This window comes from Heloderma suspectum, chromosome 2, assembly GCF_057233095.1.
Source record: "Heloderma suspectum isolate Gila_16-S chromosome 2, 16-S_ref, whole genome shotgun sequence".
NCBI classification, from domain to species: domain Eukaryota; kingdom Metazoa; phylum Chordata; class Lepidosauria; order Squamata; family Helodermatidae; genus Heloderma; species Heloderma suspectum.
Window position 1 is genome coordinate 358,895,622 of NC_139459.1, and position 18,257 is coordinate 358,913,878.

Below are 18,257 nucleotides of genomic sequence, written 5' to 3' on the forward strand. Positions count from 1 at the left end.
ACATTGTGTTTCCTTTTATTACCCATGTTAGAACTCAGCAGGTCTCAGGAAGGATTCACAAGCTGGTGGTTTGAGGCCTCCATCTAAACTTTTTTTAGCTCTATAATATCATTTCAAAAAGTTTATTGTAGAGCTCGGAAAGGTGCAGAAAAGGGCAGCCAAAATTTATCATGAGGCTGGACCACCTCTCCTACCAGATGAGCAATGACAGGCAAGCGAGAAACAACAGGAGAAGGAGCAGTGGCCTGTGCCCTCCTCTCCGTCTGGTGGCTGGGTGAACTGGGTCCAAACAGAGAGGGTAAGCGAATGACCAGTGGTGACAGCAGTGAGGTGGAATGCGGGGGGCACTAAGGGCATATTTCTTTTTGCCCAAAGCGCCCCCCCAAACCAAAACCTGGAGCCAACACTGTTTGCATGTGTGTTTCTCTAACAGCTGCCACAAGGGCCTCCCTCACCCCCAATCTGGATCAAGTGCACAGTGATGGTGGAGGGGTGATTAATCTCAAGCTAGATTGGGGCTTCCCACGGCTGCTATTTTAAAACCCACACGAATGCAAAGATGCATTTCAGGTAATATGTAGTTTGGCACTGAAAACAGGTTCTGGAGCTAAGCTGTGACTCAGAGCTACCCCTCCTGGGGGAAAAAAAAATCTAAGAGTGAACCAGCACAGGTGGGCCATAAAATAATGTTCTAATTAGATTTCCTTCCAGTCTCTGTTATCTGGGTCTCAAATTGTCTTATAGAAATTCCATCACCAGAAGGTAGACGGAAGGGATCAGCAGGTAGAGGGCTCAGACCCACCTTCAGGTGTCCCAGAAGGGTCAGGCCCAGAAGATGATACCTCGCTCAGGACATCGGTTAGTGAGGCTCCGAATTCAGCTCTAACATCTTCGGCCCGATCGAAAGAATACGGGGCTATATGGAAAAGAGAGAGGAAATAGGGCCTTCTGTCATCGCAAGAGGAGATGGCAAAGGTGTCAAATGACTCAGGTTGTCTGAGGAGGAGGGGGAATCCAGTGGGTTAGAGCTGGAAGGTATGGTGGTGGTGGTGGTGAAATAAGTGCCAGACTTTGTAGGGGGGGATGGAACTTGGGATCAGAAAACTAGGGGACCTTCATGACAGGGTTTCCTGGCCTCCCTTTAGAGCAGGGGTGGGCAACTCGTCACCCTCTGGATATTTTGGCCTACAAAACCCATCAGCCCTAGCCAGCATAGCCAATGGTAAGGCATAATGGGAATTGTAGGCCAGAATGTCTGGAGAGCCACCAACTGCCCAGCCCTGATTCAGGGTCTGCTCAGACAGAACATAGACAGGGCTGGTCCTGCCATGCAGGAGAATGAACTGACCCACTTCAAGTGGCACCATGAGTGGGGAGGGGGGATAGATGAAGACAAGAACTGGTGTCTTAATGGTGCAGTTGGACTTTGTGGGCGGGGGGCACCCCTTGGGGTTCCACTTGGAACAGCAACATTACGAGTATTTTAAAAACACCTAGGCCGCCCTTCACCCTAACAGATTCTAGTACAGGGTACAATCATTCCGAAGAATTCTGGCTTGCTGTGAACGAGCCATTGCGCTGGTGCACAATGATCGATTGTGCTTGGCTTGGCTCCTTGTGCAAGCAGGAACAGCTGAACAAATCACGGGCCTTCTATCCATGGTTTGTTTATTGTGACGAGCACACCAGGAACTCTGGAAATAAGCTGGAGTTCCTGGTTTGCCCCTCACTATAAACAAACCAGATGGAAGGTTCATGCTTTGTTTCGCAGCTCCTGCTACAGCCTGCACCAGCACAATGCCTTGTTCATGATAAGCATGCCACATGAATGTGGCCACAGACCTAAAACTGAGAGGCTACAAAACCATAATTTTGCATGGCAGAGAGTGGTGATAAAAACAATTTTTAAAAGCCTAGGTAAGTAAGTATGTCTTGACTTGGTGCTGAAAGGGTTAGGGTGTTCATAAGCCTTGGGCTGGCACCAGAACTCCTGGGATCACTGAAAAGATAGTGGGATTCATTAGTTAAAAGCACTGGTTGAACAGGATGACGATAATATTACATAATTTTATTTAATAAGAACGTACAAATTGCTGGGCACTGTAGATAGAACAAATAATTAGATATGACCCCCAGTCCAAAATTTACAACCTAAAGTAGACATGAAATATAAAAGAAGTGAGGGTAACTGAAAATAGTACATGACAGTTCAGTTAGAAAAAGTGTGAGAGAAAAGGCTAAGGCTGAAAGCGTAGATGAAACAGTATGATTGTCTGGGTGAAGGGAATTTCAGAAGCAAGGTATCACAACAGAAAATGGATGATTGGATCCAAAAAGCAGGGGTCAGCAGAAGGTAGTTCAGGATCTGCTGGTAGGTCTGTGGGCAATTCGCAATAGACAGGAGCAACAAAAATATGGCTTTTCCCACCTAAATTAGGCTGCTGAATTGAAGAAAACTTGGGGTAACCAGGAGTGGGCCTTTATAAGAGAGGACTATGTGCTCGGTTCAGTTCTGATACTCAAAATAAATCCCTGGGCTCAGAATGTGATCAAAGGCACCCTGCTCTTTAATTCTAAGTGTCTGTCTTATCCCCCTGGCTCTGGCTTGTGGAACTTGGGGTAAAAAAAAAAAAAAAAAAGCCTGATGCCTTCCCACCCATGTAATAATAAGAACACAGACAGGGTTTAACAAAAATATTAAATGAAGAAACATGAAAGGGAGGGATTCCAAGAGAGATTCCAAAGTAAAACTAAAAAGCTTACACTGAACACACAAAAAGCTAAGGAAGTCAGGGAAGATGGAATCACAGAGTTGGAAAGCACCGAGGTCATCTAGTCCAACCTGCTAGTAGAGAGATGTCACTGGGATGCTTACCTCGACAACTTGGCTCAGCTCCTGACCATTCTCCCTCTGGGGTACAGACACGTTGGGATGACCCTACCAAGTCCAGGCCGCTCTGACATTGAAATGAGACCCGATCACCAAGACTGTTGTGCCCGCCAGTAGCAATCGCCCCTGGTGGAATGGCGATACTTTGGCAGTACCCCTCTGCAGAGTAAAAAAGATGATGTGTGCACAAATGGAGAGAGAAACCACAAGATATGGGGATAGGCATGGCAACCACCCCGCTCCAAAGCACACAACAAGCAAAGCACAGCATCTCCTCAACTTTATACCACAGCAAATTCCATGGCCCAGATCCAGCTAAAGTAAGCTTGGAATTTGCTACCCCAAGATATGGTGATGGCCACTGATTCAGACAGCTTTAAAAGGGGCTTAGACAAAATGGTGGAAGATACATTAATGGCTACTAGGCATGATTTTATTTTATTTTTTATTTACTATTACATTTATATCCTGCCTTTGTTCCTCTTGCAAGGAACCCAAGGAAGCTTACATGATCCTCCCCTTCTCCATTTTATCCTCACAACAACCCTGTGAGGTAGGTTAAGCTGAGAGTTACTGTCTGTCCCAAAGTCACCCAGTGAGCTTCATGGCTGAGTGGGGACTAGAATCCGGATCTCCCAAGTCCAACACTTTAACCACTACACCACATTGGCTCTCAGTGTGTGATGGCTATAAGCTACCTCTAGGATCAGAGGCACCATGGGGAAAAACAGTGGGATGCTGCTATTGACCTCATCTCCTGCTTATGGACTTCTCAGAGGCATCTGGTTGACTACTGAGGGAAACAGGATGCTGGTCTAGATAAGGCAGATGTTGGGAACCTCTTTCAGCCTAAGAGTCACATGCAATTTCGGATCCAGCAGGGCTCTTCAGACTTTCTTAGGTCACAAGGAAGGCTATAATCCTAAATACACTTACTAGACAGTAAGCTGCATGAAACTTAAATGACATTGCAACTAACGTGTTCCATTGTTTTTATGGGATCAGTGCGCACGTCAGTGCTTTACAACGATGATATAGACACGCCCTCCAAGTTTTGAGAAATTAAAAATGTTTTTTAAATTGCTCAAATAGTCGGGTTTCGTTTATAAAGCACTGAAACATAAAATATCATGACAATATACAACTATATGTATATTTTCACTTATATAATTATGTGTATCACTACTTTCTAGATATTTGAAAATGTACATATAAACTTACATTTGGTATTTTTTCTTACTTCATCTGAGGAATTTCTTTTGTATTATACTTTTGAAATAAAATGATTAAAAAATGAAAATAAAATAGATTTTATATAGTGTGAGAAAGATTCCTTTTAGGTGTGTGTGTGTGTGTGTGTGTGTGTGTGTTTGTATACTGCATGACAGCAGTTAAGCCAAGAAAATCTGAATTCTGCACCCTACAATAATTATGAAAAACTGAATATATTTTTGTTGATGCTAGATATGGGGAGGACAAATGGCTAAGTAGGACAGCTAAGCCCAGCCCCACGACTGGTGAAAATTCAGTTTTGCCAGCCTAATCCTGCAATTACAAATGACTGCAAACACAGATATGAAATGTGATGGTATGGCCTAATTCATACAGGTTGCGTAACTGAGCTTTTCTTTATGTAGAGGTTTTGGTGTGTGATGCATTCACAACCCACAGCATAAGCACTCTTTCTTTCTCAGACAGGACAAGTTGTTGCAGGAAGTGGGTGTACTGAAAGCCTAGCAGGATTCACCTCCGTCGTCGCAAACTGGGGAGGTTCCATTCCAGCGGCCGTTGGGCAGGCAGTGCCGCTGGGACGAACCAACAAGCTGGTATCCATCAGAACACTCAAAGCTCAGGATGTCACCAACTGGATGAGCATTCCGTCGTGGGTTGAAAGAGCCATGTTCAAAGGTCTTTTGTGGAGGACAGCGTATGGCTGCAGAAGAGAAGGGACAGGAATTAAAACAGACATAACAGCAACATTTTGACCTAGAATCCAAAGAACTGTGAAATTATGTGGCTCCCACACTAGACTCGTGTAGGTGCTGCAGAGGCATTGCTTTTCTACAATTAGCTTAAGGTGGAATTAAAACAGCAGTTCCACGCAGCACTTAATAGCACACTTTATTATCCAGCAAGCTCTTCCCCCTGGCCAAGATACTTCTGTAATGTTCAAGTAAGTCACATTCAGCAAAGGTCACCTGCAACTTTAATTAAAAATTTCTTCTTTCAGGTTGTGCCCAACTTATTACATTCTGTTCAGCCCAATGCAGGGACTAGTGATGAATTGCACCTTATGAGTCAGCTTCTGTTCTTTGCTTGTGGTGGAGTGGGGATAAATTACTAGTTTCTCTTGCATTTCTCATTTCTTTGTTTTATAGCTAAGGGTGCAATCCTATGCAGGTTTAGACAGAAAAAGGTCCTAGAACTTCCAGCGGGCTGGGGAATGCTGGGTGTTGTATACTGCCTCTTTAAGAGGCATGACCAGAAGACCTCAGTGTTAGCAGCCCATGTTAGAAGAATAGAAAGGAATGTTTTTGCGCTTGAGCAGAACTCACTAGGAGCAGCTGGGCCTGCATAATCTCTTGAGAAGCCAGGACAATCCTGAGCCTACATGACTGTACCAGTTACAAGGTTGTTCTATGTTTCTGTAAGTTACGATAAATAGCTGTTGAGTTTGACGATATCTGGTGGGTGTTGCTGTTTCCCATATATTAAACTGGGAATTGAAGGACTTTTTTCAGTCTAAATATGCACAGGATTGTACCCTAAGGGCGCAGTCCTATGGGGATAGTCGACTATCTCCAAACTCAGAGGCAGCCAACTATCCAGTGCAGGGCAGGCAGAGCACAGAGGGGTTCCTCTCCTCTGCGCTCCAGCTGCCCTGCATTTGTGGCTAGACAGCCGATTTCAGCTGTCTAGCGGGGGGCGCGTTGGAGGGGCATGCAGAAAGTGCATAGGAAGCGTCGTAACGACACTTCCATGTTCTCCTCCCCACCCCCAGGAATGCCCTCTTTTTGCCCACTCCACACTGCTCTTACAAGCATGGAGCTGGGGACAAACCATGTTGCCTATAAGGCGGTGAGGGAGGGGGAGAGAAGGGAGGTTTCTGGGAACCGAGCTCAGTTTCCAGAAACCAAAAAACCCTACAGCCATCTAGACACTGTCTAGTGGCCATAGGATTGCACCCCAAATTGCTTAATAATGGAAGAAAACCAGAAACATCTCCCGTGCAAGAACAAACAAAAACAAGCACCACAAGCTGAATAGTAAGTGGCAATTCATCAGAAATTCTCTAGCTTCACTGAACAGCAAGTAATAAAATGGACAGAACCTAAAAGGAGGAAACTTTCAATTAAAGGCATCGTAGCCATGATAAGCCTCAATAGCAATTTCCTGGTCCACACCAGACAGGGTGTTGCTGCCATTGTTTTATTGCAAGAAAAATGGCTACATATTAAGTCTGGGGAAAAACAAATAAAAGACAATACAGAAAAAACCAGAATGCAACAATTTGACAACATTATATGAATTCTCCATAAATACTAAGTGATCAAAGTATGGCAATTCCAGAAAAAAAAATTGGTACCATAGAAGCAAGCCCAAGACTCGAGTTTCTTGAACTGCAGCCTTCTCTGCTTGAAAAAGGAAGAAGAGTTTTAAAAGCTGTTCGTGGTAATAACTCCTAGCATTTGGAATAACACTTTCTGTGGCTCAAAGTACTTCACATACAGTGAAGTTACACCATCCAAAAATTTCCCTCTTAATGAGCCCAGCTTTCTTGGCACAGACTCCCTGATCCAGTTACCATATTTGAGGGACAGGAAACTGGTGACCCATGCCTGAGGCTCAATCCACCAGAAGGGATTTCTATCTGGCCCCTCAACATAGTCCCTAAGCCTCCCCTTATTTTGCCAAGAGTTCTGGGTCAAAAAACAAAGGCTTCACAGAGGTTTCTAGTTAAGTGCCTCAGCTGCTGACTCCCTTTTGCCTGTCTCTTCGTTCACACATGGGAGTCAGCAGTGAGTTTCTTGAAGTGGAGATCTCTGACAGAGCCTCTGTTGCTTTTCACAACTGGCAGGGCCGGCTCCAGGTTTGAGGGAGCCTCAGCAAGGGTGGACAGACACCTCTTCTACACTGCTGGGCCCAACAGGCATTTTACATTTCTCACAATTCTTCCAAGCACCCCATGTAGTGTTGTCCTCAAGGGCATTGTGGGAAATTTAAAATGGCAGGAGGTTCCCAGACCCAGCTGCAGGAGGATCAGGGCAGGTGTCAGGATGGGCTCTGCTGGGGCACTTGTGCCCTGGCAACTGCCCAAGGATGCCACATAGTGACGCCAGCCTTGACAACACAGGGTTAAGCTGGCCTTTGCCTTGACGTCTGTTCATGAGAGACTGGGGAAGAACTAATGTTGCTACAGGCCCTTTAACTCTTGCTCAATTAGAAAAAAAAGACCTCTGTTAAAATTTAATTATCGACCAGGGCCACAGAGGCCCTCTTGACTGGAATTCCCCCTCTCCCTTTCATTTTCCCTTTCCCGGCACTTCCAGCAAGGCGTAATGTGAGGCTTGTGTCTCTCTTTTGACTATGGGTATTAGCACCCTGTGGCAATTCCAGTGTGATGCATTCTGGGATACCACAGGAAATTCTATCCCTTACATCAACATACAGGATCATAATAGATGGGAAGTGTAATTCAGAATGTGCAGAGTGGATGAATCATTTATCACAGTCACAGACAAATATTAATAAAAATACATTAGATAATAAGAAAACAAATTCACAGAAGAACCAAAAGGGAGCTCTTCCTTTAACATCTGCTTCCTAATTTGTACTGAACAGAAAGAATTTAGCTACTTTTTCACTAGCAGAAATTATCTAGACAGAATGATATCAAGAGTCTCAGTAGGTCTTCCAGGCAGAGTTCTTAATAAAGGAAGAATGAGCCTCTTTCAGGGCTCCCTCTACAAACTGCAATATAAAAAAAGAGCTGACAACAGATTCTGCCTCTGACACCACAGGGACAACGTCAACCTCAGGGGTGTCATTAAGAGGGGCCCACCAGGGGCACGGTCCCTGGATCTTTTTGAGCTGTCCTAATTGCCATTTTTTTTTACATTTTCCCATTGACTTGCATGGAAAACAAAAACAGCCATAACTTTTTTAGTTTGTAGGATAAATACATGGGGTTTGGAGACGTGGTAGCCCCCATGGAGCTGATGGAACCTGCCAAATTTCAGGCAGTTATGTCCAGTGACCTTTGTGCTAGTCACAGGTAAAATTTGCTATTTTCAAGAAAATCTGTCAAAGCAAAGAGCTATATCTTTTTTTTGCTTCCACATATATGCATGGAATTTGGGGACCTGGAAGCCCCTATAGAGATGACTGAGCCTGCCAAAGTTCAGACAGTTAAGTCTAGTGGCTTTTGCGCTAGCCATGTGTAAAGTCTCCTTTTCTCAAAGTCTAAAACCAAAAGTAAAAACTGTCAAGTCACCCAGGGGATTAGAGATCCTAATCAGAAGGTGTTTAAGGTGACCATTAGGAGGTCACTATCCCTAATCTCTGGTGTAGGGTTTTTTTTTGAGGTGCAAAAAACCTCTCTCCCCCTACTTTTCTTTTCTGCTCTTACATGCCCACTGTTGTGAGTTTGCCTGCAATGAAATTTTGAAAAGGGAGAAGGAAGGGAAGAAAGAGCTCCATATGAAATACTGCTATTTCACACAACATCTGATTTTACTGCCCCAAAGTGGAATCTTTGGCTTCTGCAGAAGTTTAGTAGCTTCAGTACAGCAAAGGATCCAATCAGTCTCCACAAACTTCTTTCTCCCCCTCTACTTTAATTTCTCCTAAATAGCTGTAGGACTCAAATAATCCCAAAGGGAGGGTTAGGGCTATGTGGCGTCATGATCGAGAAACTGCTGGGGCTTTTAAATAGGTTGTAGAGTTTTTAAAAAGCTAGAAAAAGCCCTCAGCCACCTCGCCTCATAAAGTTCATTTAAGTATGTGCAATCCTTGCAAACCCTCCACAGCCTCCTAAATTCCTCTGAAATACTACCTCTCTGAAAGGAGCCACTTGGCTTAGGGAATTCTCTCTACCCCCCACCCCCGCGCACATTTCCAATCACCATTCTTCTTGTCTTCCCTCCCCTATCCTGTTCTTCCTTTCTCTTCTTTATTCCACCCAGAGCATATCTTGGGGAATTCTTAAAGAGAATTCTCTTTGGTGGGCAAGAGAAGTTCTGAACTGTATTTGACTTTATACAGACAAGAGGGTTGGTTTTTCTCCTTCTCGCTCAAGCTTTTGAGAAAAGTAGGTTGACATGGTTGCAGAGAAACAAAACTGGGGCTGTTTTGTTTGTCAGCTGCCATTATCCAGCAATAGGAAGGGCTGCAGCTCAGTGGCAGAGCACCTGCTTGGCATGCAGAAGGTCCCAGGTTCAATCTCCAGCATCTCCAGGGAGGGCTAGGGAAGAATCCTGCCTGAAACCCTGGAGAGCCGCCGCTGCCAGTCAGTGTCAACAGTACTGGGCTGGATGGCCCAGTACTGAGTCAGGGTCTGACTCAGCATAAGGCAGCTTCCTATGTTCCTCTGAACAGAAAGCTTTAATAAAAAAATGAGTTTTTGGTTTGTTTTTTAAGTGAAGGGGAGATAAATGCTGCTCATTTATACAAGCCTATGTATGGCTACTCAGAAGCCCCATTATGTTTAATGAGGCTTACCCTCAGGAAAGTGTGCATAGGTTTCCAACACAAGTTACAGGGAGGTTTGCACCTTGATGTTCTACACGTTTACTCAGTAATAAGCCCTGAGTTGTGAGCACGGTACTGCAGGCTTAATACAGTGCCTACCCAATTCTGTCTAATTAATTGACTACCTTTCAGCTCAGTCCTATGCATGTTTTGTCATTTGTGGGTTTGGGTTTTTTTTCGCATGAACTCTAGCTTCGGTGGTGAGGGAAAGGCACTTAGTGCATGCTCAGAGTTTCTCCATAACAGAGCCCTAGTTTTGAAAACAGACTCATTGGCTGAATCCTGGTGAAGTCTTGGCACAAATGAAGTTGTGGGGAGGAAGATACAATGAGAGCTTGTGCATAGAGAGGAGTTGTACAAAACAAGACATTTGTTTTGATGAAGAGTTGCTGGAGGATGGTAGGATGAGGAGGGATGGTTGCATGGAGGGGAAGAGAATTGGTAGGGGGAGAATGTAAGTGCTCAGTGGTAAAAAAAAAAACATTCTGCACATGCTCAGAGGCACTCTCTATTTAAGAACATAAGAAGAGCCATGCTGCATCAGACCAAGGTCCATCTCGTCCAGCATTCTGTTCACACAGTGGCCAATCAGATGCCCATGGGAAACCCACAAGCAGGACATGAGTGCAATAGCACCTTCCCACCCATGTTCCCCTGCTGCTAACATTGGTGAAATGTAAATAAATTCTAGTAATTCTAAATTAGAATGTATGTATATCCTTCAGAAACTTTGCAGGTTTCTTGCCTGGGGGACACCTCTAATGACCTGTGCATTTTCATATAAATTTACCCAAAAACTATTGGGGAAGGGGTGAATGGAAGGGAAAGCAAATCACTCCCTCCCCCAAAATGGAGAACTCCCCTTCCACATGAACTGCTGCACCTATCCTTCTGAAACTTTGCTGGTTTCTTACTTAGGGACAACTTAGGCTGTCTGTAATTTTCAGAACAATGGTCTACAAGGAACTTAGGGAGATAACTATGTCTTCTTTTGGAGACCTCAAAATGTCAAGGCCACCTTTGCAAAAAAAAAACCTTGTGGCTAGCATTTTGAAATCTGGCAGACATGATCTCCCCTGATGGGGCAATGACTCCTGAAATTTTTATCCAATTCTTCCAAGGAATTAAAACGTTACTGGCAGTTCCCTTTAAAAGAAAATCAAAATATAAACCCTGCCCCTATTTTTCTGACATTGGGCAGATGTAATCTCCTTCTAGGGGGCTACTATGCCTGAAATTATCCAGTTCTGACCAAAAGAAAAAAGTTACAGGTGTTTTTTTTTTTCTAATTTCCCATGGTAGTCAACAGGAAGCATAAAGACTAAGGTCTGGTGCTGAGCTGAGGTGGTCCGACTACAAATTGGCCTGAGCAGAAGAGGAAGTTTTCCAAAATGCTGAATCGGGGTCTGAGTTGAAGTGGGGTGGGGGGTCAGTGCACACTTCTTATGTATGTATGTATGTAATCTATACACACACGCATGCACACACCGCACACACACACACACACATATATATATTAGATGTGCGCTCAGACTCGTATGTGTGTGTGTATATGAAAATTTGTGTTATGGGCCTGTGCCCCGGATCTTTTAAGACCCTAGCAACGCCCCTGGTCAACATGAAGTGGAATCTTATTCAGTCAGTCAGACAGTAAAGCAGAGGGCAAAAGGTGAGCGAGCATTAATGCTGTCCTGTCAAGGGTAGTCCTACCATTAGTGAGGCGGTTGCCTCAAGTGATGGGAGAGGGGGCAGTGCTAGCAACCAGGTAGAGCAGTGAATAAGTGACAGCAAGGTGTTGAAGGACAGAGTCGTGGGTTCCACACGACCTGCCCTGCCCCGCCCCACCTAAGCTAACCTGCTACCCTCAGATGCAACAGAAGATTTTGTCCCCTCACCAGCCTTGAAGTAAGATTCAACAGCCAGGCCAGTCAGTCTGTGTACACAGAATGACTGGTGGAACGGGGGTTGCACTCTATTATGTGCTTTACCTCAGGCAGCAAAATGATTGTTTAATGGTCAGTTGTTGAAGTGGATATAAATAGTGCAGGCAGCCCCTGAAGAAAGGGATGTGTTCTCCAAAACGTTGGGCACACACACAATAAAAAGGCACTTTAGTAACTCAGTCACTGTTTTTTCTTTCCAGTCCACAAAGCAACCCACCTCTCCAAGTATATGTTGGAGCAAGTGTGTGAATTGGCCTTGTATCTGATTGCATCAGGGATCCCTAACCTTTTGGGGTCAGTGGGCCCAATCAGAATTTTGAGAGTGTTGCGGACCCTCTTGCAAAATGGCTGCCATGGGGAGGGGGCTGGCTTGCCTATTCATAAAATGGCTGCCATGGTGGGTGTCAGGGATGAGTCTAAGCACCTTGAGATGTCTGACAGCTCCGATTCTGAATCAGAGTTGGAGCAGCGGCTAGATCAGAGGCCGGGGAAAGTACCCTCCCTAGTGAGCCAAAACACTGGAAGAGAGTCCTTCAAAGACCTTGACCCACAGATGGCCCAGATTGAGATGCCCCCCCCCTCCACTGTGAGAATACAAGTTTCCAAGGAGGAGGAGGAGGAATTGGGGTATGACTTGAAAGACGCTAGAGCACAATGCAAAGCAAAGCGGGAAAAGTTAGGACAGGGCTCAGACGTGCCACCCGGATAGCCACTTTTGGAAGCCAAAGGAGTAGGGAGCCACCCTATGGGGGGGGGGCATTACTGTGAAGCTAGTTTGGCCTGGAGGTTCATACCCCAAACCAGGGCTGGGCTGGTTATCTCCTCTGCTTAGAGATTGTTGATTAGTTGTTTAGAGCCTGGGGGCAGCCTGAGAGTTTTCCTTGAATCTGCATTTGTAGAGAGATTAGGCTCTAGCAAAATAAAGTCTTATTAGCTGGAAGCTTTGTCTATTGTGGTGTTGATTGCGAAGGGAAGGGACAATCCATATCTGACAGCATGAATGGTTGATCACAAAACACTCATTTTCCAGAAGGCAAACTGGTGAAACAAAAAGAAAAGTAACTTGGCCAAGAACTTAAGTACAAGGCAAAGGTGGGGTCTGAGCTCCAAAACACAAAACCACTCTTTTGAACCCAAATAAAGATGGCGCTAGCCTAGGGGGCACAATTTCACTTTACAGCATGCCAGCCTCCCAATTAAAAAAGAATTTTCAAAAAATATTTAAAAATAAAATTAAAATCATGAGGTGTGCAAGGGCATATTGGTGCCATGGGCGCCACATTGGAAATCCCAGGATTACACCATTAGCTTGCCAGCAAACTCCAAAGTAGCCAGCAAGCCTGACATACCTTTGCATTGCGCTAAATTGGTACGGCCTCCACTGGGTAAGCGCATGGGAGTCCACTTCCCATCTGACTGGCAGACCCGGCTTCGTGATGGGTACGGATAGGTGCCAGCTGGGCAGGAATAGGTGAGGATGCTTCCTTGGCGGTACCCATCTGAGAGCGACAAGGTGCCTCCCCTGATAGACACCTCTGTTGGGCACGATGGTGTTGTATCAAGGACAGATTCCTGGCTGCCAACAGCTGCAAGGAGTGGGAAGCAGGTGTCACTTGCACAGGGTTTGAAATAAAATCTCTTTAGGACTTTGACCCTTCCCCAGTGCTCACTTTGAACCTGGATTCAGTACTGCTACCAATGATTACATCAGGCTGTGAAGCAGTTATAAAGAGAGGTATGCCCAGAACATATGTAGCGCATCTTTCCCTTTTTCCTGGGAAAAAGCAGGACAGGGTTTCCAGAGACTGTTTAGGCTCCTGTCCTGTACATACTTACCTGGGAGTATGTTCATTACTTACTACTGAGTAGACATGCATAAGATTGCATTGTTAAGGTTTTAGTCAAGGGTACAGAACCTCTTTCAGCCATTTTGGAGATGGTCTCAGGGGCTGCATTTCAGTGGTGGGTGGGGGAAAGGGGGTGGGGCCAGAGGAAAGGGGCATAGCCATCTGGGGAACCTTGCAGAGCCGGAATGGGACCCCGGAAGGCTGGATTTGGCCCCTGTGTCTGAGGTTCTGCACCCCTGTTTTAGATTGAAGAACTCATCCTAGGCCTAGTCTACACGTGCAGCAGAACAGGGAGAGTGAGGTGGTCATCTCAGACAGTGAATGGTGAGGTACTGGAGAGCAGGCCAGATGGCCTTCTTTGCACTTCCTGAGATGGCCTACTGCCCACAGGTGTGGTGGAGGATGCTGTCTTGTTGCCAGAGTTGAAGGGCGATATGTTTGCTAATCAGTGAAATACTAGACTTCTAATCAACCCAAAATGCGGATTTTAAATGATTTGTCCCTTCCCAAAGTCGACAAATGTCACTTTTTAAAAAGGTTAACTGAAAAACTTCAGTTGTCCTGTTGCTCCTGTCCTCTGTTAATAAAAGAAGTTTATTAACTAGCCAGACATGTTCTAATAAAGGGAAAAGATGGGAACAATGAGGAAGCCTAGGTGTAGTCAAACTGTATGCAGCTTTACTCAGAAGTACCACTGTGTTCAGCAGAGCTTACTTCCTGGTGAGCGTTCCTGGTCTCTACGACTGCAGCAGCCTTATTTTCACCAAACAGAAATAATGAATAAAATTTGCATTTGGACAGCACTCTTGGATGTACAAAATGCTTCATATATATTATCTACACAGTACTTACAACCCTGTAAGGTAAGTCAACATTATCTGCGTATTGTGTGTGTGTCTGTGGCAACTGAGGCTAAGGGACATTAATGTCAATGGGAGCTTTTCCCCAACTGTGAATAGCAAATGTGGAGGGCTGATTCTGACTGCAACTGTGGCAGGGGCAAAGGGTTCCCCCTCCTGCCACACCACAGTGGTATCTGGCTTAGGGCTATTTAAAAATAAAGACACAAGACCAAACTACATGACAAATGTCACATCTAGTTCATCCCTGAGAGAAAAAAAATGAAGTTTTGTCATAAAGTTTAGTCAGGAAGACTAGAGCAGATTTTTGATATTTCAGCATCCACCGTGTCTCTTCTTTACACAACATTAATCTTTTAATTAATTTAATCTGATTTTATTTTAAGAGTATCTGCCAAAGCTGAGATTCAGAAGTGAAAATGTTCAACATTCAAAACAGTATAATTTTAATCCTTGAATGTTTGCTGACTTGATGCAAATTGGCATCAACTGTAGTGTTAACCCATGCCTTAGCCAGCAAGACACATTAGGACAGGGGCCAGAAGCCTAATCTGGCCCCCCAAGTGTCTGAATTCAGCCCTCTGGGGTTCTCCTGAGGTTCAAGCCTCCTTTCCCCCAACCACCAATCATATGGTGAGCTCCTGGCTTTTGTGTAGTTTTTCCCCCACCATAAAAGACTGAAATGCTTCTCCTAAGGTTTAGTTACTGGCAGTCAGAGCTTTAAGCTAAAATATGATGGTATTTGGGGTTTTTTCTTTGGCTCGATGCCCTTTTGCCTTTGGTCCCACCCACCACTAATGCGGCCCCTAATAGTTTCTCTAAAATGGAATCTGGCCCTCTGGCTGAAAGAGGTTCTACACCCCTGAATTAGGAGGACAGCTTCATATGTGTCTTCCTGGCCCCAAGCAGGAAGATCTCCAGGAAGTGAAAAACCCAAATGGGTGTGAGAAGAAGAAAAATAAAGAGATTGCAGGGGGTGGTGGAACAAGAATGCAGATGTAATCCTAAATGCATTGACTAGTAAGCCTCATAAAATACAGTGGAACTTACTTCTAAGTAAACACACACAGGCTTCTGAGTAAACATGCATGGGTTTGAGCTGTGAGAGGAGAGGTTTGAGAAAAATGAAGGGTATTAGGGAAATAGAATGAAGGAATGATAACAGCAGCACATTCCTATGTTTGTCTACCCTAAAGGAGGCCCCTTTGAGTTCAGTGGGACTTCGGGGAGGAATATATAGGATTGCATTGTTTCCTTTTACATGTCTTCCTAATTTTGTTTTCTTACAGATGCAATCCTCATACACACTTACTTGGGAGTAAGTCCCATTGAACTCAGTGGGGCCGACTTGAGTAGATATGTAGGATTGTACTGTCCAGAAGATCAATGTGGAAAAGTTGAAGGGAGGAAAAACAAACAAACCAAAGCGCTAAAGCGAATTAGAGAGAAAAGGAATGAAAGTAAAGTAAGTAAAAAGTGAGATCAAAAACAAGGAAAGAACTTTGAGAGGAGGAAGAAATCAGAGAGCTTAAAGCTGCAACTCTATACACACTTACAAGGGAGTAAGTCCCATTGAACTTAATAGAACTTACTTCTGAGTAGGCATGCATAGTAGGATTGCCCTACAAAACGGAAATGTGGAAAAGGAATGAAAGCAAGAACTTGCGAGAAAGCGTCAGGTTCAAACACAACACACACACAAATTATTCTAAAGCCAGGCAGAAATGCAACCGGCTAGTGGGGGTTCTGACCCCTCTCCCGCCTCGCCCCAGTGCCAAGGACATCCCACCACAAGACAGCAGCGCGGGTCTGTGGCTACTACCTGGCAAAAGGCTGAGGAGGGTACACAGCAAGGGGAACATGGTTCATCAGCCTCGGGGTCCGCTCCTGTTTCATGCAGCAGCTGCAAAATAGGAATCTCCCAAATTGGTTTCCAGGCTGCTGGGAGAACAGTTTCGGATCCGCCTTCAAAACGTTGAGAAGGGAAACTGATGGGGGGAGAGGGGAGAAAGGGGGATTGAGCAAGCTCGTTCCAAACTTGCAGTTCTCGTACGGACATCTCATTCAAGAGATATTGTACTGGTATGCAGGTTATCGCTGCTGCTTCAAGTTGGATCGAAGTAGTGGTACCGGGAAAAGGAGGTATTTAACCCTTTCCTCCATGCATTTTTCTCGACCTAGATTCACTCTACCACTGCCCCAAAGTTGCTGTTAGCCGGGCAAGGGTTAAAACAGGGGTACAAAAACAAAAAAGAGGGGGAGAGGTAGGGGGGGGTGTATATGAAAGACAGAGGGAATATGTATACACACGTTAGAATGACACGTGTGTTTATGGCCCCAGGTCTTTTCCTCCTGCTGCCAGGGGTTGTCTGCTTTTACGTATTATATTGTCGTGTCTGGTGGCGACTCGCTCAAGCCTGCCCCAGCGTAGCTGGCATGAGTTACGTTGTCGCGGTGGCAAAACATGCTCTGCACAAACAAAACGCCACTTTAATTTCCCGTAAGTCTGTGTTATTTTTGCAAGTTTGCTAAGCCAGGAGTCAAGGCTACTTCCCACCCCTATTAAAATACTGGCCCTTCCCATTCCAGTTAGGCAAAGTTGGTATATTGCCACCTTTTAACTTGACAAATTCTAGACATAGAAAGAATTCAACTGCCTTAAGTGGGGCAAAACAGAGGAGATCAAGGTGCTAATTGAAACCACACTATAGTCAGGGATACCTGGCTGGTACCATTTTTAATTCAATTTTAATCAATAAACATTAAGGAACAGGCCAGTAACTATAACAAAGAGCCTTGTGGCACCCTAACGTTTATTATGGCACAAGCTTTCTTAGACTACAGTCCATGTTTATTAGATGCTTCAGTCCAGAGGATCTTATGCCATAATAAATGTGTTAGCCTTTAAGGTGTCACAAGACTCTTTGTTGTTTGCTATGGCAGAGCCACCCCTCTGGAAATTGTCACTAGTGTGACAATTGTGTTTCACCTAAAGTTGGAGAAAAATCTGGGTTAACGACTAGATTTTATTTATCAAATGGGGAAGTTACATATTATGTGTTTGTTTGTCCCATGTGCAGAGCCAGCCCAAGACACTTTGCTGCCTGAGGTGAAGGAAAAGATGGCACCTTGCCCCCATTCCATGTACAGAAGCCAACTGGCCTGGATAGGGCAGCATCCTTCACCATACTCGAGGGCAGCAGGCTAGCTTTGGCGTCACAGGGCAGGCTGTGTAGAACACCCAGTTCTGCTCTTCAATACTGTACGGCCACTCTCTGCCCCCCAGCACCTACAAACTGAGGCAGTTGTCTCACTTTGCCTCACGATAGGGCTGGTGGCCCTGCCTCAGCATAACCTGGAACTGGCATGGCACCTAGAAAATCCCAATCCATTTAAGTCTGTGCCTCTTCCTCCATCTTAAGATCTGATCATGCAGTGAGGTCAGACATTCCCCCCTCCTCTCCCCACTACATTAACACCTTGTCTGATGAAGAGATATGGCAAACCCAAAAGCTTACCCACAGTTTTCTGCATATTTTGGTTAGTCCTAATAAAGGTATTGCCTAACCAAGGATTTGGGAAATCTTCCTATGGACTAACATGGCGTACAACCTTTTAAGTGGGACTTGTAATCACATAGTAAAGTTATTATACACTTTCTGCTTATTATGGACAGAGGCTCTGCTGACATATGAATAGTCTATAAAAGTTATGAGCACATGGCAGCTACACAACATATACATTTTAGTGATATGTGCTGAATTTGTACCAGACCCAGAATTTCTTTGTTTGAATTATTTTTATACCACCTTCTCAAGGGAGTGGTTTACAAAAGAAAACAAGAAACTGAAAATAATTATATAGATATATAGAACAATTAAATAAAGCAGCAGCATTAAAGTACCATTTCAACATAAACCAAAGATAAAATATCAGTGATGGTTAAAAGCATATGACATAACACTTA

At 44.7% G+C, this 18,257-nt stretch overlaps 1 protein-coding gene across 2 annotated transcripts in view; it reads right to left on the minus strand.

Moving 5' to 3' along the window:
- The window catches only part of LOC146355583 (complement C2-like), a 57,798-nt gene extending 41,601 nt beyond the window's left edge, over positions 1–16,197 (minus strand). For both annotated transcript variants that reach the window (XM_084830738.1, XM_084830737.1), the window contains exons 1-5: positions 16,113–16,197; positions 12,933–13,169; positions 4,638–4,823; positions 2,876–3,049; positions 803–916 (exon numbers count right to left, since the gene is read on the minus strand). In XM_084830738.1, the coding sequence (XP_084686864.1) occupies positions 803–916; positions 2,876–3,049; positions 4,638–4,823; positions 12,933–13,169; positions 16,113–16,152 (751 nt within the window). In that variant the 5' untranslated portion in view covers positions 16,153–16,197. The remainder of the gene's footprint in view (positions 1–802; positions 917–2,875; positions 3,050–4,637; positions 4,824–12,932; positions 13,170–16,112) is intronic.
- Positions 16,198–18,257: the final 2,060 nt, after the last annotated feature.